Below are 24,220 nucleotides of genomic sequence, written 5' to 3' on the forward strand. Positions count from 1 at the left end.
CACAAGCCCTCGTTGATTTAGAATTTTTTTCAAAAATGAGTACAAAGAGGTATTCCGCCGCTAAGAACTATCATGCTTCATTGGTTTTGCTATATTGTCAATACTCGGATACATGAATGAAGACTATAATAACCCTATATTCTACAAAACTATCATAAACACTTTCGGAATGACTCGCATTATTCATTTAAACAAATGAATAAACAAATCTGAATGCAATGTAGAAGACTTTCATTATACATTTGATGACTGTTTATTTAGTTTGAGACATATGCAATCTGTTAGAGGACTTAGTTATATGAGATGAAAAAAAGAAGGGATATGTTGAAAAGGAAATCAATGGAACAGGCTTCGAACGTTAAGATGCAGTAGCAAAAACTCATTCAAAGCCTTATCGATTGATATGTCACTTATCTTAAGTCGGACGTCGTCCTTAGTCCTAGCAGTCTTGAGACGACTTGTCAGCGGTTGATTTGTACCACATTTTAAGGTTCTGTATTCGCACAATCGTAAATGCTCGGCTATTTCCGCTTTATATTTTTTTTTCTCGAGAAAGCTGACTAGTTCCGAACTGGTAGTTGCTCAGATGGTCGCCCTCTGTGATCTGTGATCTGTTTTATTTTTGGCTTCCCTTTATAATGATAACTAAGTCAGAAAATCGGAACATTTGTATATGTATATCGAGACTCTTATGACTCACAATTGTTCGAAATGTTGCCATATTCTGTAGAATGTTTTAGACTATATATAATACATATTAATCTTAATCCTGTTTTATCCACTATTCACTTAATCTGTTTTTTTCTTCTATAATAATTTTTCGTAAAAACGTCTTTCATTTTATCATTTTAATATCAAACTTCTCAATTGATAGACGGTATGGATAGGTTAAATTGTCGTTATGAAGGCAGTTTTTTTTTATTTATGTATTTGGTTTTCTTTGAATCCTTACGTTAAATCCTCTACTTTATATTATTATGGAAATTTACAAAAAAAACAACAGATTATTTACATGTAGCTGTATTAATTCTACATTGTTCATCGGTTATTTGCAGTGATGGTGCAATATTTCATTTTTCTCGATGTTATAAGCCGTATGATTGCTAAGGGGTGTTATTTTCAGTGATGGTGCAATATTTCATTTTTCTCGATGTTATAAGCCGTATGATTGCTAAGGGGTGTTTTAAACACACTATTGTTACCCTTTTCGTCGTACGTGATGCGCAAGACTCGGTTTTGGTCAATACCAGACCTTCATTAAATAAAGACTGTCTTGGTACTGAATCGTAACCGGGTACATTTTTTTCTTTATCTGTTTAGCTTTAAGGCCTTTTAGTGTAAACGTGTTTATAATTATGCAAAATGTTGTTTTTTTTATATTTAAACCTGTACAATCATGACACTTGAAATTTCTTTGTATATTTGTCGTTACTGTCTGTACTTATAATTTTTGCGAGTTAGAGTTATCTCTCTTTTGTCTTATACTTTCGTTCATTTAGAATGTGTATTATCACTGAAAAGATGCCAAAATATTTAGTTATAAAAAGCAGACTGATCAAATATTGAATAGGTTATTAACAAAAGCCAACAGGAGTTAATTGAAAAGAAAGGCACGATGAACATCAATAAATTATGGACCGTTAATCATCCTTAAGATAAGATAACAAACACAAATTAATCAATCTTTATTGCCATAACTTATCTTACTGTATACAAAGGCACTACAGGGAAGAGAGGCAGTGTGCTTTGCTCAGTTTTACGCCTTTTTGAATATGTGAATATCGGACACCCATTCCAAAACGAAATCGCCAGATTGTAGTAATGGGATATGCTTGTCAGAAGTATTTATTTCGTACTTGCCCGTAATTTGTTTCTCATTTACCCTCCGTCCATTGAAAATGATGGTGATGTTTCTACCTGACGTAAATCCACTAGATTGTATTGCCACTGTTTTGTCACCTGCACAGAATCCAAGACACGAGAAGTTCCCAAAATGGTCATCATTTCCGGTCCCGCTTAATCCACCATGTTCTGGTATTGAGTTGATATCCACATAAATATTAAGTTTACCGTTTTCTGTGTTGCGGTGTCCTCGCCACTGGCCCGCCTTTGCTCCAATATACTCCTGAAATGAATAAGAGTTGTCAAGGGAACAAGACTCTACCGGAAATCAAAAGAATGTAATCCAAGGACAAAGACCATACAGGGATAACAGACGCGCACAAAAAACCAAAAACAAAAAATAAAATAATACGTACAAAGCAACAAAAGTAAATGTGCAACTCTGACTTCACTAAAAACGGGGAACATGGACAAGGTGCATCGGTAGAGCGAGCGAGCGTGCTCTGATTTTCTAGAAACCTCCGCCGAGTTGCTCATAAAAAGTCAAGTACGGGGTAGACGAAAGAGGAAAGGAAAACTATGACACGTTGACAAAAATCGGTTCTCATTGTGCAGATGGATACATTGTAACTAATCTTACGGTAAAATCGGTGTCGATAATTAATCTCAAAAAGAACCAAAATGCATGTCCTCTTCACATAATACTACGACACGAACCATGAAAAAATAATAACAGTTTAAGTAAACAACTGAACACACTGAACGCAACATTTATACCAAATGTGCCCTCTTCTTGTTGGTTTTATAAACTATCTCTATATCATTAAAGAAGTATTCGACCTACAAAGTAATTCAACTCGTTAGTCTGTGCATTATTCTTGGTCTACCACAGGAATCTTATGTAGTCATAAGAAGCAAGACAGTTAATTTTTTAGATATTTTTTTCTAAAAATATACATTTGTAAGGTTAAGGACCAGAGTATTACTCTTCATGAAGTCAAGTAAAGTTTCTTAATTTTTGCTTTGTTTTTGTTTCAGTTTTGGTTGATGAATTTTGTTAATTTGAAAAAAAAAATGTTGATTTCGATGTTTTCATTTTTGTTCTTGTTTTGTTTGTGTTGTTCTTATACACAAAAGCTGTAGATAAGAGAGCTATAACATTTTAATTTGTATTTAAAATGAACAAATTTTAAATATTATCTGTCTAAAATGCTGATCTTTGAATATTAAATTACAAGCACGTTTAGTTTAGTTTAAACATATTTTATTTGTAATAAACAAAAAGGATTGGACAAAAGTAAAACATACTTACGAGGTCTCTTCCATATACAATAGCAATATACAATATTTTGTCAAACATTTTTCAAACACTAGATAAAAAAATAAAGTGAAAAATAAGACATAGAAGAGAAGAGTTTGAGAAAAGGAAAGAAAAAATAAGTGAATTGAAAGGAATGTGGTGATGGTGAAGAAAACATGGGCATATCACTATTTCATCAAATTTCATCAAACAGCAGAAAATCTTTTAGTTTCTTTGATATATCTATGGACGTGTTTTATTAAATGAACATTTTGATCATAAGTTAAATTTGGATTTCCATGAGTCAAAAGATTTACATTCAATGGCAAATCATCGGGCAGCCAACTAATGTTTTTCATAAGGATTACTCGAGTGTTTTCGTGTAAGGGACAGTCAAGAAAGAAGTGATGAGCATCCTCAACATCTCTACATAAAGAACTACTTACGATATTGACTCTACATAAGTCATGGTTTAATTAAAAGCAGAACACATAAGTCATGGTTTAAAAAAGAAGCAGAACATCTTAATTGTGTCCAAATAATATTTAGTTTTCGTTCACCAATAGAATAATAATTAGGAACTAGTGGTTTGTGTGTATCCTTCTTTAACTCTGTTTTAAATTTCGAAATAGTGTCTAATTGTCGAGTGGATACATCAAGTTTATTCCATTCTTTAATAGTAGCCGGGAAAAAAGACTCGCTTTGTACAGATAATCTACAAATTGGCTGTAATATGTCATCTCCGTTTCTAAGGGGATAATTAGTAAGGGATTGTATTTTGGGTGGTATTATGTCAAGCAAATAAGATGGGGCATTTTTATGTTCAATGTTATAAATCATTTGTAACTTTCTTCTTTTGCGTCTAACATCTAGTGGTTCCCAATTAACTTCTTGATATATTTTTACTATCTTTGTAAAAATAGGTAAACCCGTGACAATTCTCGTTGCTTCTAATTGAAGTCTTTCTAATTTGGAGGTATTACATACACCTCAATTATCCCAAACTTCAGGTGCATATTCAAGTAAAGGTCTTATATATATTAAATATAACTTCTCTAAAGTGTTTCTAGTAAGTTGATACTTCAACTTCCGAAGAATATTTAGATGTTTTTTAACACTAGCTATAATATTTTCTACATGGTCGTTCCACTTGGCATTACTGCTAAATGTTACTCCTAAATGTTTATGTTGGTTTTTGATTGGAATGTCTATTCCATTCAAGGAGAACGTGAAGTTGGGAGTTTCATAATTGGAGAATATCATAATTTCGGTTTTATCTGGATTAAAGGACATCAGCCACTTTTTGGACCATTCATCCAATTCACTCAAATCGTGACTGATTACAGAGAGGATCTGTTCACTGTCAGAATCTGAGTAATTGAAGGAAGTGTCGTCTGCGAAAAGTCTGCACAAGGATGTCAAGTTACCTGCTATATTATTTATGTATACAATAAAAAGAAGAGGTCCAAGTACAGATCCCTGTGGAACACCAGCTGAAAGATGGCAATCATCTGAGGATGCTGTATTCAACATTACCTTTTGACGTCTACCATCTAAGTAACTTTTAAACCAACTGAATAAATTTCCTGAAATACCATATGATTTAATCTTTTTTAATAAACCTTTGTGCCAAACTTTATCAAACGCTTTCGAAAAATCACAAAAAACAAAACAGTTCATTTCTTTTTTCTCAAGAGAATTTAAAATGTTACTGTATATCTCAAGAAGTTGATGCACGGTGGAGTATTTTGGCAGAAAACCAGATTGGTACTGATAAATTAGCTTATTACTATATAGATGATTATATACATGTTTAAATATAATTCTTTCCATGACTTTGCCAACACAACTTATTAACGATATTGGTTTATAGTTTGAAGGCAAAGAGGGGTCTCCTTTCTTGAATAAAGCAGTAACATTTGCCATCTTCCAGCTAGTTGGGTATTTGCATTGTTGGATTGATTTATTAAAAATTTTCTTTAAGGGGATAGCGACTTTTTCTGGACAAAGCTGGAGCATCCTATGACTAACAACATCTGGTCCTGATGCTTTGTTGGGTTTTAAAATCTTTAATATATCAAGGATATCGTTTTCATCTATTCTAATATTTGAAATACAGCTATTTTTCTTACTTCCGAAATCTGATAACTGATTGTTTTCCTCCTTTAGTTTTGAGATAGAACAAAAATATTTATTCAGTAATGTACATTTTTCATCATCTGTGTATACTATGTCACTTAATACATCATCGTTTATTATATTTTGAAGGGGCGGGATAGAATTTGTACCTTTGTTTGATTTTATCAGCATTTTCGTAATCTTCCAATACGCTTTAGGATTATTTACATTATCTAAGATATAATTGTCAAGATAGATTACTTTCAAACTTTTCTTTGGCAGCTTTTTTTAAATTATTGACTCTGTTTCTCTGCTTCTTGTACCTCAGAATATCACTTTCAATTTTTTATTTCAACGCTTTTTTTCTAAAACGGTCACGCTTTCTAATTTCCTTTCTAAGTTCGTTATTAAACCAACATTTATCATTTTTTCTAATGATAACTTCTTTGGTTGGAATGCACTCCTTCGCGATGGACAGAAATGTTTCCGTAAACATTTCTGTGATTACAACTACATCTGCTCCATCGGGAGTGTATCCCAATCCAAGGCCTCTAGTTTCTCGGCAAACTTTTGCTTGTCAGTTTGGTCGTACAGCCACACAAGTCTTTTGTAAGAGACAGGATCTTTGTTTGGACATATCAAATATACAATAGATGCGTCGTGGTCACTTAAAGATCTGGGAATATCACGGACATCGGCAATGGTGTACGATACTGTGTCGCTTATAATAATAGGATCTAATAAAGATCTTCGATTATCAGTTGTTCAAGTAGGCTTGTTAATCACATTTGTAAAATTGAACAGATTTATTGTGTCAACAAGTCTATTGTTATCAATCATAAAGAGATCCGAATTTGAATCACCCGTGACCACAATGTTTTCATTGAACTGGTAGCTTATCCCTATCGCATGATTTAATCGTGTAAAAAAATCAACATCAGTTCCTGGGGCACGATAAATATTACGGAGTACAAATCTTTGACCCTTCGCGCTGATCTCAACCCAGAGTGCTTCGTCGATATCATTTTCTAAAATATTCAGTCTTTTGACACGAATATCGTCTTTTGTATATATTAATATACCGCCACCAAAGTTATTACGATCTTTTCTGATGACGGATTTAGAAAAGGAGTCTAGAAGTATATCTTCATCTTTTATATTTTGATCTAAGTGTGTTTCCGTTATGGTTATGATATCAAAATCCTCACAGAACAGGTTTAAAAAATCAAGTTTGTTCTGAATACTTTGTATATTAATGTTACATAGTGAAAGGGAGTTGTCGTTACTGGAGGAGCTAATAGAAAACTTTGAGGAGTTAATTATAGGACCTGGGTTCATTTCAACATTTCCTGTAATGAAATGAAGTGTAGTACAAAAAAGCAGAAAAACTATGTCTATTTTAGGGTGCACTGATTGAAGAAATGAAAGGCCGATGACGAAAAATGTACAATTAAAAGTAATGAGAAGCAGATCAAGGTAGGTTGAATTTCTATAATTTAGGGGTATTGAATTAATCAGTTTTCTGTTGTTAAATGAACCAATGGCTGCTCTGTAAGTACGAAGATCATTACCTGCCATCTATCACAGAGACAGAAGTTGCAGATATGATGATATAACAGCCACTGTCAAAGAGTATTATACATGTCAATTCACCATCACCAACTTTAGAAACATAACATAAAACACATACATTATATACAAAACAAATTACAAAGACTTGAAGAAAATACATATATGACATATACGTCTTAGAGGCTGAGTGGGGATTGGGATTTGAGAATGTAATATATCTACATATGTATTTAGGGACGTATCATTTTTTAGCTGGGAGGCCTAGGGGGTAGTCATTTAGAATTGAAAGTTGGAGAAAAAAAAGAACCCCTCGCCTAAATATAGGGATATTTTTAGGTCCCCCCCTCTTCAAGCTAGGGAAAATACTTTATCCCCTTTTTCATTTATAGTTATTTTTACAGACATGCATGTAAATTGCGGTATACCCAAAGTAAAAATTCAGCGTCAATAATATGATGGGTGGACAGATACCGAGTGTGTTCCAATATTGGTAGCCATGTCATATTTGTTGGTAGCTTCATTACAATGAGGACATGCAAATATAAGACTTTTTATATAGTTCTACACTGTCATGGGTCTTTTTATATCATTTGCATTTCAGCAATTAGGAAAGTTTTGAGAAATGATCCCCCTCTATAAGATAGATAAAAATCTGAACTCTCCTTTTCCATCAAAAGAAAACAATGATATCCCCTACTTTTTTACCAGCCCCCTCCCAGGCAAAAAATGATACGTCCCTTACGATTAATATGTTATACGCTACCAATCAATTAACTAATTGTAAATACTTATAACATAAATTAATACATTATACTGTTCAACTGTTTATTGTCATAGATTATTATAGATTACTCCAGTTGCTGTTTACAGGTTGACAATTATTCATTTGGTACTCCATTTTCAGTTATAATTTGTTACATGAGGAAGTACCTGAACAATTATGAGTAAACCTTCTCAAATTTTATCCTGCAATTAGCTTTATCATTAAGTAGTACATTGTACTTATTGGGCAGATTAGCTTGAATTGATAGGTCTGCAGAACTGTAACATCAGGGGCCTCGGGCATGTATTACAGTTATACAGTCCTAGCAGCAATTCAAATCCAAACAAAGTACAAAGTACTGCATAGTAAAATGAGTTTTACAACCAATCATATATTATTTAAGTAATATGGAGAAATCACAACTTTTTTCGCCATATTAACATGAAAATATGGAATAAAGAGAAATTAACAAAAAGATATATATTAACTGATTCGACTATTAGTATTTCACCTCCATACAGGTTATATCGATGCGAACATTTGATGATATTTATTCATATGCAATATTTTAGCTATATCTTACTAAGATGTATGATAGCTATATCTTACTAAAATGCATGAAACATACTTACAAAAACAACTAGAAAATATGTAATTGGGACCGTCACGGAAGATGCGACTATCGCATTAACCTAAAAGTTTAACTAGAAAGTTCCATGCTAACTCAAGGTGGACCCTGTTATGTCAAGATAGTTATATCCGGGGTTATATTTAATAACATAGTATCATTTCCCTTCCATATATTTGGATTTTATGGACATAAAAACAAGACTTGACAGTGGTTAAATGGAGAATGTAAGTCAAAAAGTCCGCATTTTGGATCCTGCTTTACTAACCAAGATAAACATACTGACAATGTATCGTTGTCCTATCATGGAGTAGTACCCGAGAAAAAAGAAAAAGAAAAAAACATAAAAAAAATAACAAACCTAATCAAGTCACTTAAGCGGAAAATGTATGTCAAATTGACATTATTTATTGTGGATCTTGGTTTTCTAATTAAGTGACAAAGTATCGTTGCCCAACCATATACAATACCCGAGAAATGGACTTAAGCCCAAAAAATCTTGACCAAGATAGGAACGCACGGACGTACTCACGGACAATAGTAAATCTATATACCCCTTTCATTTCCGTGATCGGGGCATAAAACGTGTATGGATTTCATAGTCTGTACAACTTTGACATAGGAGGTCCAATGTACGTATACATTCTCTAGTTATACCAAGGAGTAATGTTTGAAATGTGTTAAAGTTTTTTATATATATATATATTATCATCTAAATCGCAGTCCCAAAAATACAGGTAAAATTTGGATAATTGTTTCTATTGATATCAAACAGAACAGGTAAATTTGTCTAAATATAGCCTACACACACAAAAAAAAACAAAAAAAAAACCGCAGGTAGAAGTTAGAAGACATGTTTTGGATGAATGCCTTTGTTTACAAATAATAAAATAATAACAATTCATGAAGACATAGATAGGCTATTTTAAAGCAGAAAGCATCCTTTAGACGTTTATATCACGGCTATGCTCAACTGCTGCATGATCTCGGATACGTCGCTCGAAGTTAGCTATATCATCAAAGTTGTTTATGATCTCTTTTCGACTCTCTGCATGTTGTTTAACGAAAATGCTACCATCAAATGTCCAGTATGCTTCGATTAATTTGTCAATTTTAAGTTTGGCAAATCTCTTAACCAATTCCGTTCCATAGGGTGTTAGCTTTTCTGTAATAAAGGTGCCATTTGTGTCGTTCTTTAAGACCTTTTTAGTGGAATAATCCAAAGCCCTTGTCCTGTAACTTATAAATCTGACGATAACTTGGGATTTTCCATATCTATCTTTTCCGATTACATGCGATCGGTCCATGTCATTCAGTCCAATATTCAAATTCATTTTGCCATTGCAATTATCAAGGACAAGTTGGTCAGTGTTTACAGGGTGCTTGATTCGGCCATCCTCATCTGTTGGAGCTGGGACATTGTGAAACCTAAGACTAGTTCTTCTAGAATATTGTTCCTGATTTTCTAGTCTGTATTCAAGTTCAGCGATTTTTTATATAGAGCGTCGATGTCTCTTTCACGTTCTTTGACCGCACTAATGTTGGCCTGAACGGATCGTTCTAAAGAGGATATTTCAATAAATTGTTTACAGATTTTTTGTTCATTTTTTGTGATGATTGCGTTCTGTTTTTCCAACTCATTGCGTAGTGACTTTGTTTCATTATCGATTCGTAGATTGACTTGTTCAATGTCAGCAGATATAGACTCGCTGATTTTACTAGCAAGTACTGGCATTATTGTTGTCAGAATTTCAGGGCTCATCAAGATTTCTAATACCTTGTCTGCGAGATTTTTCATTGCAGCTGTCTGTTTTGTTTTTTTTTTGGTAGCCGGAGTTTGGAGTTCGGTTAAGTCATTCAACGAATTTCGTCTACGGATTTGTCTTTTTGTTTGTTTTTCAGTGGCAGGTAGGGTATCGGGGCTCTCTGGGTTGCGACGTTTGTTAGTGGTGGGTTTTGTTGAATCTAAAGAATCAGTACTGGGATTTGGTTGTGATTGGGTAAATATGGGCAATTCGTGATCATCATGTACGGAGGCATCCATGTTTCTTTACGTTTTTGTATCGTGAGTTGAGTTCTGAGTAAATGTTACAAATGTTATTACACACAATTTTTCAACAAAATTTCATATCAATCTGTCGATTAATATTCTAGCAACGATTTGATAAGTTATTCGTCCAGCATTTATGTTTTCCAGCATAAAATCCCAATTTCCCGACGACAAATTTTATCCTACCATGTCAAGTTGACGCATGCCCGGTGTCTGAACAAGCACGTGCACAAATAACACAAAATAAGCTATTATAATTTCAACACGTTTATAATTCATTTTAGATTTTGTAAAGAATAAATTGCCTGTAGATATATATATTGGTTTCTTAACATTTTTCCATGCAAAAACACGTCGTGTTGATCAAAAGTTTTTATCGTCCATGGTTTTACATGTACACCAATAGAGTATGTATTTTCCTTTTACAAACCTTGATATAAGCTACCACACGTGTTTTGTTCGGTTAGTGTTTTATTCGGATAATCGAAAACAACTTCGTAAATTGAGTAGCAGCTCATTTACCTGACTATCAATGCAACTAATATCAATAATACACACGAGAGACAAGACAACACCGAGAACACTCAAATTAATACACCAAGTACAAAATATACAACAAAAACAACCAAAAGGTACAAAAAGAACAACAAAACTCCACACTCCACAAAAAAATTGAAGACTTGCAAGATATCCGTGTTGTTCGTAAAAGGAGTTAAATCGATTATGTACAGTGTGGTGCAGATAGATTCAATTACATGACATGTACCTTCAAGAATATGCGTCATTTGTCTCTCTTTTCAAATTCAAAATTATTATAAGGTTTCACTTTAGATTGAAAACAATATTCACAGATCAATAACAATACATGTACATGTACTAGATATAATTATACTTACAGAGATCTCGGTCATTGCTCCAAAGTAAATAGTTAACTTAATTTGTCTCTAGTTTAAATTTTAATCATAGTTGATATAAAATGTCTTTGTCAAATATTTAAATAGACAATTCATGTCTTAAGATGTAGAGTGATCTACCTGTTTAATTAAACATTGTCTAACATCATCCAGCTATACTTATGTGACTATGAATTTTAATGAGCTGATGAGAATCAAAGCCGAATTAAATACAATTCGGTTAGTCGTTTTGAAAATTAATTCATTGTGTTCGAGGGTAGTTAGCTTTGTAGTATCATATACACCATTGGAGTCTAATACATGCACATCCTTAGTGGCGGATCATGTGGACGGTTTTGTGGTCGAACCCCCTGTCTTATTGGAAAATTATATTGACTAAGTGCAAAATGAGCAAATAATAGCCAGTAACCCCGTTTAATCTAAACCCCCTTTCAAACTTTCTGGATCCGCCCCTGACCATTTGTATATCATTATGCCAATTTACATAACCACAATCAAATTTATATTTATCAAATCAAATCAAAGTGATGAAGCACTGAGTGAGGAAGACCTCAAAGTAATCAAAAATATTCATGTAACCAAATTGTAAGGCAATGGTATGTGGTAAATACAGGGAATATGATGTCTTAATCAGACATGCACTTGGAGTATAAATCCATCTTTTTTTCTCTCCAAAACAAAAAAGGTTACTAGTGAACCCCTTTTTTATGATGAATCACTATTTGCTGAGTGTTTTATACCTGTCTGCCTTCAATACTTTAGGTGCATTTCTTCCACTTTTTTTGCATGATTGTTTCACAAATATGTATAAGATTACAATTCAAGTAACTCTTATGTTTTGCAAATATTTAAGTGCTTATGTTTTTTTTTTATAGTTTTTTATTAAGAGATGTTGACATGTACATTTTCAGCTGCTTCATGCTACACATACATGTACCAGACTATGATATGGAGAAAACTCCTATTGTTGGGAAATATTGTTACATGTACATATAATTTCGTGCAAATCAGTCAAAAATAAAGGTTGGGTGGTTATAACAGAAGGTCTTTGAAAACTAATGTAGAACAGTTGTGTTCGTGTTTTACTAGGAAAATGTAGGTTTATTTGCATTTATATGTCTTAAATATCCTTTTTGTATAAAATGGAAGATTTTTTTGTGTTTCTGCAGCTTTTAGTCCAGCATACATGCCATTTTTTTTGGAACCAAAAGTGGTAGGGGGGTCTTGGGGGGGTTGCCTCCCCCCCAGAAATTTTTTTTATCTTGGAAGCAAAATGCTGCATCCTGGGCACATTTTGGTCCTCTTGATCAAAATTCATGAACCTCAAAATGGCTGTGTCAACTGACCGGAAGTTATGATGCTGTATTGGTCCTGGTTTCATCCATATTGGCCCCGTATAGATGCCCAGTTTGAATTCATATCAATTGGTCAGTTTTTTTTACATATTTTAACATATTTTGGGTAGTTTTGGTTAATAAAGGGTACTTGAAATGGGTTTAGGGGTGTGAAATAGGGTATGCCATATAGGTCTATGGGTGTGATTTAGAGAATACGATGTAGGTCCTATAGGTCTAGTCGTGTGATATAAGGTATGCAATATATGTCTGTGGGTGTGATATTTAGGATACTTGAAATGGGTTTAAGGATGTGATATATGGTATGCGATATTGGTCTAGGGGTGTACGATAGAAGTCTAGGAGTGTGATATACAGAAGGCAATAAAGGTCTAGGGGTGTGATAAAGAGTGCAATATAGGTCAAGGGGTGTGGTATATAGTATGAGATATGTGTATGAATGTGATATAGGATATGTGATATAGGGTATGCGATATAGGTCTATGGGCGTGATATAGGGTATGCGATAAAGGTCTATGGTCGGTGTGGAAGTTTGGATTTTAGGAACGTGTACAGGTGTATGTGTAATGTCATGACTCGTGTGTCCACTCGCATCACAAGAACATTACTTTATTTCACTGGATACCCCTCCTTTGGATAGTTCAAGATGATCTACTGAATGTGATGAATATGCCACGTGATCTCCTTTCATCCTTACCGTTGAAAAAGAGACATTGTTTATGTTTCTGCTTTTAAATCATAATAACTTAACAATTCTGTTTATTTTCTATTTTAAATACTTCTTTGTTTGCTACCTGTATGTACATGTGTGTTTACCATTTTATTTTATTTATGTACATGTAGTAATTAACATATATGTACACAGTGCTTGCATTTTATGTACAGAAGTTAAATTCCTGGGATCAAATTAATCACACATAAAATTTTTCAATAAAAGGAGGGGTGCCAACCCATGTACCACCCCTGGGTCCGCCACTGTAATCTATACTTACTACACGAAAAGGTTACATTGCAGCTCCGAAAATCCGCCATTAGAAGCTCCCGACATCTTCATAAAAAGGGCAAGATCGAGAGAAATAAAATGGCAAATCTTGATTGAGCTTTCCTTCGTGCGAATGTTTGGGTCAATATGACAAAACAGTCCAGTTCTCTGCGTCAAAATAGTTAATATCATATAATATAATCATTGAAATCTTGCAGTTCTACACCTATTAAATAACCTTAATATCATTACACGCCCATGTCGTTCGAAAAGTAAACATCATATATCTGACATGGAGTGTAATCGGCGGCGGAGCGATATCTTAATGCAAACTTTGCAAGGAGAATAACCCGCGGAGTGTTATTTTGGTAGGTATATATTGAAATGTCTACCTTGGTTACGTAATGTGGTTGATGACAATCTCTAAGTCAAGTTCAGTCTATAGATAGACTTCCTTGACAAAAACTGCAATGTTTCTGTTTATTAAATTACATCGTTTCTTTTCTTCTTCCTCAGTGTAATTTTGCTTTGTTTTGTGCGTTTGTTTCCTTCCTTTCACGGCCCTTCCCAAATATTTGTGATTTATAAGATTTCTATTTTGATCGTATTTTCTAAGTCTTTTACATTACCCTCATTTACCAACAATCCCTTCGGATAAAGAAAAAAACTTTATATAGAACGTGTAGGGGAAGAATTATTCTAGAGGAGAGAATATTATCAGGGGTAGAATCCAGCCTAGATTAGTCAGGAATCGTGCTTAGCTGAGCTACCATAAATCGTCCTAAAGTTGTCAGCAGCACAATTCTAGAACTGACATTCTGATGATTTATGACGGTTCTACAGATAGAATAGGACTGATCTCGATTGCGTTTGCTGGTTTTTTGTTTTTTTTTGTTTTTTGTTTTTTGTTTTTTTGTTTTTTTTGTTTTTGTTTGTTTTATGTTTGTTTTGTATTTGTATTTATTAAATTAAGAAAATTCATTTGTTGAAACATTTATTTAATTTTTAATCGTGTAAAAAAATCAACATCAGTTCCTGGGGCACGATAAATATTACGGAGTACAAATCTTTGACCCTTCGCGCTGATCTCAACCCAGAGTGCTTCGTCGATATCATTTTCTAAAATATTCAGTCTTTTGACACGAATATCGTCTTTTGTATATATTAATATACCGCCACCAAAGTTATTACGATCTTTTCTGATGACGGATTTAGAAAAGGAGTCTAGAAGTATATCTTCATCTTTTATATTTTGATCTAAGTGTGTTTCCGTTATGGTTATGATATCAAAATCCTCACAGAACAGGTTTAAAAAATCAAGTTTGTTCTGAATACTTTGTATATTAATGTTACATAGTGAAAGGGAGTTGTCGTTACTGGAGGAGCTAATAGAAAACTTTGAGGAGTTAATTATAGGACCTGGGTTCATTTCAACATTTCCTGTAATGAAATGAAGTGTAGTACAAAAAAGCAGAAAAACTATGTCTATTTTAGGGTGCACTGATTGAAGAAATGAAAGGCCGATGACGAAAAATGTACAATTAAAAGTAATGAGAAGCAGATCAAGGTAGGTTGAATTTCTATAATTTAGGGGTATTGAATTAATCAGTTTTCTGTTGTTAAATGAACCAATGGCTGCTCTGTAAGTACGAAGATCATTACCTGCCATCTATCACAGAGACAGAAGTTGCAGATATGATGATATAACAGCCACTGTCAAAGAGTATTATACATGTCAATTCACCATCACCAACTTTAGAAACATAACATAAAACACATACATTATATACAAAACAAATTACAAAGACTTGAAGAAAATACATATATGACATATACGTCTTAGAGGCTGAGTGGGGATTGGGATTTGAGAATGTAATATATCTACATATGTATTTAGGGACGTATCATTTTTTAGCTGGGAGGCCTAGGGGGTAGTCATTTAGAATTGAAAGTTGGAGAAAAAAAAGAACCCCTCGCCTAAATATAGGGATATTTTTAGGTCCCCCCCTCTTCAAGCTAGGGAAAATACTTTATCCCCTTTTTCATTTATAGTTATTTTTACAGACATGCATGTAAATTGCGGTATACCCAAAGTAAAAATTCAGCGTCAATAATATGATGGGTGGACAGATACCGAGTGTGTTCCAATATTGGTAGCCATGTCATATTTGTTGGTAGCTTCATTACAATGAGGACATGCAAATATAAGACTTTTTATATAGTTCTACACTGTCATGGGTCTTTTTATATCATTTGCATTTCAGCAATTAGGAAAGTTTTGAGAAATGATCCCCCTCTATAAGATAGATAAAAATCTGAACTCTCCTTTTCCATCAAAAGAAAACAATGATATCCCCTACTTTTTTACCAGCCCCCTCCCAGGCAAAAAATGATACGTCCCTTACGATTAATATGTTATACGCTACCAATCAATTAACTAATTGTAAATACTTATAACATAAATTAATACATTATACTGTTCAACTGTTTATTGTCATAGATTATTATAGATTACTCCAGTTGCTGTTTACAGGTTGACAATTATTCATTTGGTACTCCATTTTCAGTTATAATTTGTTACATGAGGAAGTACCTGAACAATTATGAGTAAACCTTCTCAAATTTTATCTGACAATGTATCGTTGTCCTATCATGGAGTAGTACCCGAGAAAAAAGAAAAAGAAAAAAACATAAAAAAACTAACAAACCTAATCAAGTCACTTAAGCGGAAAATGTATGTCAAATTGACATTATTTATTGTGGATCTTGGTTTTCTAATTAAGTGACAAAGTATCGTTGCCCAACCATATACAATACCCGAGAAATGGACTTAAGCCCAAAAAATCTTGACCAAGATAGGAACGCACGGACGTACTCACGGACAATAGTAAATCTATATACCCCTTTCATTTCCGTGATCGGGGCATAAAACGTGTATGGATTTCATAGTCTGTACAACTTTGACATAGGAGGTCCAATGTACGTATACATTCTCTAGTTATACCAAGGAGTAATGTTTGAAATGTGTTAAAGTTTTTTATATATATATATATTATCATCTAAATCGCAGTCCCAAAAATACAGGTAAAATTTGGATAATTGTTTCTATTGATATCAAACAGAACAGGTAAATTTGTCTAAATATAGCCTACACACACAAAAAAAAAACAAAAAAAAAAACCGCAGGTAGAAGTTAGAAGACATGTTTTGGATGAATGCCTTTGTTTACAAATAATAAAATAATAACAATTCATGAAGACATAGATAGGCTATTTTAAAGCAGAAAGCATCCTTTAGACGTTTATATCACGGCTATGCTCAACTGCTGCATGATCTCGGATACGTCGCTCGAAGTTAGCTATATCATCAAAGTTGTTTATGATCTCTTTTCGACTCTCTGCATGTTGTTTAACGAAAATGCTACCATCAAATGTCCAGTATGCTTCGATTAATTTGTCAATTTTAAGTTTGGCAAATCTCTTAACCAATTCCGTTCCATAGGGTGTTAGCTTTTCTGTAATAAAGGTGCCATTTGTGTCGTTCTTTAAGACCTTTTTAGTGGAATAATCCAAAGCCCTTGTCCTGTAACTTATAAATCTGACGATAACTTGGGATTTTCCATATCTATCTTTTCCGATTACATGCGATCGGTCCATGTCATTCAGTCCAATATTCAAATTCATTTTGCCATTGCAATTATCAAGGACAAGTTGGTCAGTGTTTACAGGGTGCTTGATTCGGCCATCCTCATCTGTTGGAGCTGGGACATTGTGAAACCTAAGACTAGTTCTTCTAGAATATTGTTCCTGATTTTCTAGTCTGTATTCAAGTTCAGCGATTTTTTATATAGAGCGTCGATGTCTCTTTCACGTTCTTTGACCGCACTAATGTTGGCCTGAACGGATCGTTCTAAAGAGGATATTTCAATTAATTGTTTACAGATTTTTTGTTCATTTTTTGTGATGATTGCGTTCTGTTTTTCCAACTCATTGCGTAGTGACTTTGTTTCATTATCGATTCGTAGATTGACTTGTTCAATGTCAGCAGATATAGACTCGCTGATTTTACTAGCAAGTACTGGCATTATTGTTGTCAGAATTTCAGGGCTCATCAAGATTTCTAATACCTTGTCTGCGAGATTTTTCATTGCAGCTGTCTGTTTTGTTTTTTTTTTTTTTGGTAGCCGAAGTTTGGAGTTCGGTTAAGTCATTCAACGAATTTCGTCTACGGATTTGTCTTTTTGTTTGTTTTTCAGTGGCAGGTAGGGTATCGGGGCTCTCTGGGTTGCGACGTTTGTTAGTGGTGGGTTTTGTTGAATCTAAAGAATTAGTACTGGGATTTGGTTGTGATTGGGTAAATATGGGCAATTCGTGATCATCATGTACGGAGGCATCCATGTTTCTTTACGTTTTTGTATCGTGAGTTGAGTTCTGAGTAAATGTTACAAATGTTATTACACACAATTTTTCAACAAAATTTCATATCAATCTGTCGATTAATATTCTAGCAACGATTTGATAAGTTATTCGTCCAGCATTTATGTTTTCCAGCATAAAATCCCAATTTCCCGACGACAAATTTTATCCTACCATGTCAAGTTGACGCATGCCCGGTGTCTGAACAAGCACGTGCACAAATAACACAAAATAAGCTATTATAATTTCAACACGTTTATAATTCATTTTAGATTTTGTAAAGAATAAATTGCCTGTAGATATATATATTGGTTTCTTAACATTTTTCCATGCAAAAACACGTCGTGTTGATCAAAAGTTTTTATCGTCCATGGTTTTACATGTACACCAATAGAGTATGTATTTTCCTTTTACAAACCTTGATATAAGCTACCACACGTGTTTTGTTCGGTTAGTGTTTTATTCGGATAATCGAAAACAACTTCGTAAATTGAGTAGCAGCTCATTTACCTGACTATCAATGCAACTAATATCAATAATACACACGAGAGACAAGACAACACCGAGAACACTCAAATTAATACACCAAGTACAAAATATACAACAAAAACAACCAAAAGGTACAAAAAGAACAACAAAACTCCACACTCCACAAAAAAATTGAAGACTTGCAAGATATCCGTGTTGTTCGTAAAAGGAGTTAAATCGATTATGTACAGTGTGGTGCAGATAGATTCAATTACATGACATGTACCTTCAAGAATATGCGTCATTTGTCTCTCTTTTCAAATTCAAAATTATTATAAGGTTTCACTTTAGATTGAAAACAATATTCACAGATCAATAACAATACATGTACATGTACTAGATATAATTATACTTACAGAGATCTCGGTCATTGCTCCAAAGTAAATAGTTAACTTAATTTGTCTCTAGTTTAAATTTTAATCATAGTTGATATAAAATGTCTTTGTCAAATATTTAAATAGACAATTCATGTCTTAAGATGTAGAGTGATCTACCTGTTTAATTAAACATTGTCTAACATCATCCAGCTATACTTATGTGACTATGAATTTTAATGAGCTGATGAGAATCAAAGCCGAATTAAATACAATTCGGTTAGTCGTTTTGAAAATTAATTCATTGTGTTCGAGGGTAGTTAGCTTTGTAGTATCATATACACCATTGGAGTCTAATACATGCACATCCTTAGTGGCGGATCATGTGGACGGTTTTGTGGTCGAACCCCCTGTCTTATTGGAAAATTATATTGACTAAGTGCAAAATGAGCAAATAATAGCCAGTAACCCCGTTTAATCTAAACCCCCTTTCAAACTTTCTGGATCCGCCCCTGACCATTTGTATATCATTATGCCAATTTACATAACCACAATCAAATTTATGTTTATCAAATCAAATCAAAGTGATGAAGCACTGAGTGAGGAAGACCTCAAAGTAATCAAAAATATTCATGTAACCAAATTGTAAGGCAATGGTATGTGGTAAATACAGGGAATATGATGTCTTAATCAGACATGCACTTGGAGTATAAATCCATCTTTTTTTCTCTCCAAAACAAAAAAGGTTACTAGTGAACCCCTTTTTTATGATGAATCACTATTTGCTGAGTGTTTTATACCTGTCTGCCTTCAATACTTTAGGTGCATTTCTTCCACTTTTTTTGCATGATTGTTTCACAAATATGTATAAGATTACAATTCAAGTAACTCTTATGTTTTGCAAATATTTAAGTGCTTATGTTTTTTTTTTATAGTTTTTTATTAAGAGATGTTGACATGTACATTTTCAGCTGCTTCATGCTACACATACATGTACCAGACTATGATATGGAGAAAACTCCTATTGTTGGGAAATATTGTTACATGTACATATAATTTCGTGCAAATCAGTCAAAAATAAAGGTTGGGTGGTTATAACAGAAGGTCTTTGAAAACTAATGTAGAACAGTTGTGTTCGTGTTTTACTAGGAAAATGTAGGTTTATTTGCATTTATATGTCTTAAATATCCTTTTTGTATAAAATGGAAGATTTTTTTGTGTTTCTGCAGCTTTTAGTCCAGCATACATGCCATTTTGTTTGGAACCAAAAGTGGTAGGGGGGTCTTGGGGGGGTTGCCTCCCCCCCAGAAATTTTTTTTATCTTGGAAGCAAAATGCTGCATCCTGGGCACATTTTGGTCCTCTTGATCAAAATTCATGAACCTCAAAATGGCTGTGTCAACTGACCGGAAGTTATGATGCTGTATTGGTCCTGGTTTCATCCATATTGGCCCCGTATAGATGCCCAGTTTGAATTCATATCAATTGGTCAGTTTTTTTTACATATTTTAACATATTTTGGGTAGTTTTGGTTAATAAAGGGTACTTGAAATGGGTTTAGGGGTGTGAAATAGGGTATGCCATATAGGTCTATGGGTGTGATTTAGAGAATACGATGTAGGTCCTATAGGTCTAGTCGTGTGATATAAGGTATGCAATATATGTCTGTGGGTGTGATATTTAGGATACTTGAAATGGGTTTAAGGATGTGATATATGGTATGCGATATTGGTCTAGGGGTGTACGATAGAAGTCTAGGAGTGTGATATACAGAAGGCAATAAAGGTCTAGGGGTGTGATAAAGAGTGCAATATAGGTCAAGGGGTGTGGTATATAGTATGAGATATGTGTATGAATGTGATATAGGATATGTGATATAGGGTATGCGATATAGGTCTATGGGCGTGATATAGGGTATGCGATAAAGGTCTATGGTCGGTGTGGAAGTTTGGATTTTAGGAACGTGTACAGGTGTATGTGTAATGTCATGACTCGTGTGTCCACTCGCATCACAAGAACATTACTTTATTTCACTGGATACCCCTCCTTTGGATAGTTCAAGATGATCTACTGAATGTGATGAATATGCCACGTGATCTCCTTTCATCCTTACCGTTGAAAAAGAGACATTGTTTATGTTTCTGCTTTTAAATCATAATAACTTAACAATTCTGTTTATTTTCTATTTTAAATACTTCTTTGTTTGCTACCTGTATGTACATGTGTGTTTACCATTTTATTTTATTTATGTACATGTAGTAATTAACATATATGTACACAGTGCTTGCATTTTATGTACAGAAGTTAAATTCCTGGGATCAAATTAATCACACATAAAATTTTTCAATAAAAGGAGGGGTGCCAACCCATGTACCACCCCTGGGTCCGCCACTGTAATCTATACTTACTACACGAAAAGGTTACATTGCAGCTCCGAAAATCCGCCATTAGAAGCTCCCGACATCTTCATAAAAAGGGCAAGATCGAGAGAAATAAAATGGCAAATCTTGATTGAGCTTTCCTTCGTGCGAATGTTTGGGTCAATATGACAAAACAGTCCAGTTCTCTGCGTCAAAATAGTTAATATCATATAATATAATCATTGAAATCTTGCAGTTCTACACCTATTAAATAACCTTAATATCATTACACGCCCATGTCGTTCGAAAAGTAAACATCATATATCTGACATGGAGTGTAATCGGCGGCGGAGCGATATCTTAATGCAAACTTTGCAAGGAGAATAACCCGCGGAGTGTTATTTTGGTAGGTATATATTGAAATGTCTACCTTGGTTACGTAATGTGGTTGATGACAATCTCTAAGTCAAGTTCAGTCTATAGATAGACTTCCTTGACAAAAACTGCAATGTTTCTGTTTATTAAATTACATCGTTTCTTTTCTTCTTCCTCAGTGTAATTTTGCTTTGTTTTGTGCGTTTGTTTCCTTCCTTTCACGGCCCTTCCCAAATATTTGTGATTTATAAGATTTCTATTTTGATCGTATTTTCTAAGTCTTTTACATTACCCTCATTTACCAACAATCCCTTCGGATAAAGAAAAAAACTTTATATAGAACGTGTAGGGGAAGAATTATTCTAGAGGAGAGAATATTATCAGGGGTAGAATCCAGCCTAGATTAGTCAGGAATCGTGCTTAGCTGAGCTACCATAAATCGTCCTAAAGTTGTCAGCAGCACAATTCTAGAACTGACATTCTGATGATTTATGACGGTTCTACAGATAGAATAGGACTGATCTCGATTGCGTTTGCTGGTTTTTTGTTTTTTATTGTTTTTTGTTTTTTGTTTTTTTGTTTTTTTTGTTTTTGTTTGTTTTATGTTTGTTTTGTATTTGTATTTATTAAATTAAGAAAATTCATTTGTTGAAACATTTATTTAATTTTTATTATTGTCATACAAGACTCAGGAGCTTCAACATACATAGAAGCTCCAGTTTGGACCTTAATATGGTCGCCAGCGTTTAATTCTACTGAGAGAACACCCGTACCGCTTTCATAGTAAGTACTGCTGTACCAACTCCCAACGTAAACCTGTATTAAACTCGAACTATTTTTATAAATTTTGTAGACCGCCCCACTTGTTCTTGATCTAATCGTCACTGTCACTAGATAGAGCCCTTGCTCTTCTGCGGTGAATGTCCCCGTGCTAGTATATGAGGAAATATTTCTCATTCCAGCGTCGGAATGTTTCGAGTTGAAAACGACAGTGGCTCCACTTGACAAACTTTTCCCGGATGATATACAGGACGTTACGTAAACTGCAGAGAAAAAAATATATTTTAGCATACTAGTAGACTTCATGTAATACTTTGTTCTCACGTACAGAAAGTGTGCATCACATGGACATTAAATCTGCAAAAGCATTAATATTTAAATTCTTGGACTGGTGAAAAACTTCCCATTTTCAATTTGCAATGAAGACACCTTTTTGAATTGTTTATTCAATTTCGCGTATGATCGTCTATTCTCCAGTCGATTGAACGAAGTATAACCCAAATCCAACAATTCGTTTCAGCGCAAATTAAGTTTCTTACGAATACGATTTTAATAAAACTTTCTCAACGTTTGCGGTGTCTATTATACACATATTACCTGCAGAAGAGTGTCATACGCCAAGGTAACTCACACGATAGATATGTTGTCACCCATACATGACGTAGACGAGGGCAATATATTTTCTGAGTGTGTAACTCGGTGTATCACTCTCTGTTGCAGGCAATATGTATTATATTACACTGAATATCCTTTTTGATACAACACACTATTATTCGCATGTGCTTAACTTCTAAGAAACTCTTGAAAGTGTAATTGTTTCAATACCTCATGATCAGATATAGTGAATTTTTCATTGGAATGAAATTTACAAGTATTTTAACATTCAAATAAATTAATAGTAAAATAAAAAAATTGAAGCCTTCCACTATTAATTTTTCTAATTAAAGTAATCTTAAATGAAAATAAAAAGGATGAGCATACAGATAAGGAAAGACATTTCCCGTCAAGAGGGGGGTATATCGTGATGAGGGTGATATATCTGGTGATGCATCTAACTTCCAATCATTTTTAAAGGGCGGAGCAAGAAAGGAAATAGACTTATATAAAACATAATGCTTATCCAATAGATATTTGTGACTTTTGTATGAAGTATAATATAATGCGAATATAATGCTCGTTTCGTGTGAACATGGCATTAATAAATGGAAACAATTAGAAGTTATGTCATGCCTCGTTCACATGTACTATCTATTTGATTGGTATGAATGTGGTTCAGTTCACATTTTCTTTCGCTAACCATTCACGAGTGAATGATGAGAAACTATGCACTTCGTTTGAGTTCGATAATGCTGCGGTTGCATGATTGTATAATGTGAATTCGATTTCCTTTAATTACGAAATTAAATGTCATGAATTGTTTAGTTCGCGTTTGTGGATTTCAATTTTCGTTATTGTTCATTTATCACAAATCATTTTCTTGACAGCGAGGTATGGTACGATATGTTTTATTTGGTAAGTCTGTAAAACAAACCCAAAGGGCATGATAATCCGTATTTTCAAAACGTTAGAACCTTGTTTGATTAGGATCGACGACAGAAATCAGATAATTCTCTTCTATCATACAAACTAATACATGTATATAATGTAATAAAAAAACTGACCTTTATGTAATTGAGCCTGCATAGTATTGACATTATTTTCAGTAGCCCCCTGGTCCCTTTCCAGTTTTTGAAGCTTTGATGACAATTGCTGGTTGTCCTGTCGAGCTAGGGTCAAGTCAGTCGATAAAGTATTGACGCGTTGAGTCAACTGGTCATGGCTGTGTTTAGATCGGTAACGGCGGCTTCGAGTTGCGTCCGAAGACGCTTTTCCTCGACTACCAAGTCAATAACCCCTAAAATATGCTGGTCTGTCTGAGAGGCCGC

The 24,220-nt window shown here is 34.0% G+C and overlaps 2 protein-coding genes across 2 annotated transcripts; both read right to left on the reverse strand.

Moving 5' to 3' along the window:
- Positions 1 to 1,670: 1,670 nt before the first annotated feature.
- Positions 1,671 to 11,319, reverse strand: LOC148624821 (uncharacterized). The gene is made up of 2 exons (XM_088571184.1): positions 11,170 to 11,319; positions 1,671 to 2,125 (listed from the first exon to the last, which is right to left on the reverse strand). The coding sequence occupies exons 1-2, from the start codon at positions 11,182 to 11,184 to the stop codon at positions 1,757 to 1,759; spliced, it is 384 nt and encodes a 127-aa protein (XP_088427310.1). The 5' UTR covers positions 11,185 to 11,319; the 3' UTR covers positions 1,671 to 1,756.
- A 10,840-nt stretch (positions 11,320 to 22,159) lies between these two features.
- LOC148624822 (uncharacterized) lies at positions 22,160 to 24,114 on the reverse strand. Its single transcript, XM_088567750.1, has 2 exons — positions 23,957 to 24,114; positions 22,160 to 22,558 (listed from the first exon to the last, which is right to left on the reverse strand). The coding sequence occupies exons 1-2, from the start codon at positions 23,976 to 23,978 to the stop codon at positions 22,173 to 22,175; spliced, it is 408 nt and encodes a 135-aa protein (XP_088423876.1). The 5' UTR covers positions 23,979 to 24,114; the 3' UTR covers positions 22,160 to 22,172.
- Between the last annotated feature and the right edge of the window lie 106 nt (positions 24,115 to 24,220).

Source organism: Perna viridis, chromosome 2 (genome assembly GCF_037379345.1).
Source record: "Perna viridis isolate PV_CMFRI_1.1 ecotype Kerala chromosome 2, ASM3737934v1, whole genome shotgun sequence".
Classification (NCBI taxonomy): Eukaryota; Metazoa; Mollusca; class Bivalvia; order Mytilida; family Mytilidae; genus Perna; species Perna viridis.

Excerpts from the sequence above, each read along its gene's own strand:
- LOC148624822 (XM_088567750.1), bottom strand. The coding sequence starts at position 23,978 with ATGCAGGCTCAATTACATAAAG. Across the intron at positions 22,559-23,956 it reads GCAGGCTCAATTACATAAAG|TTTACGTAACGTCCTGTATA; the intron begins GTCAGTTTTTTT and ends TTTTCTCTGCAG.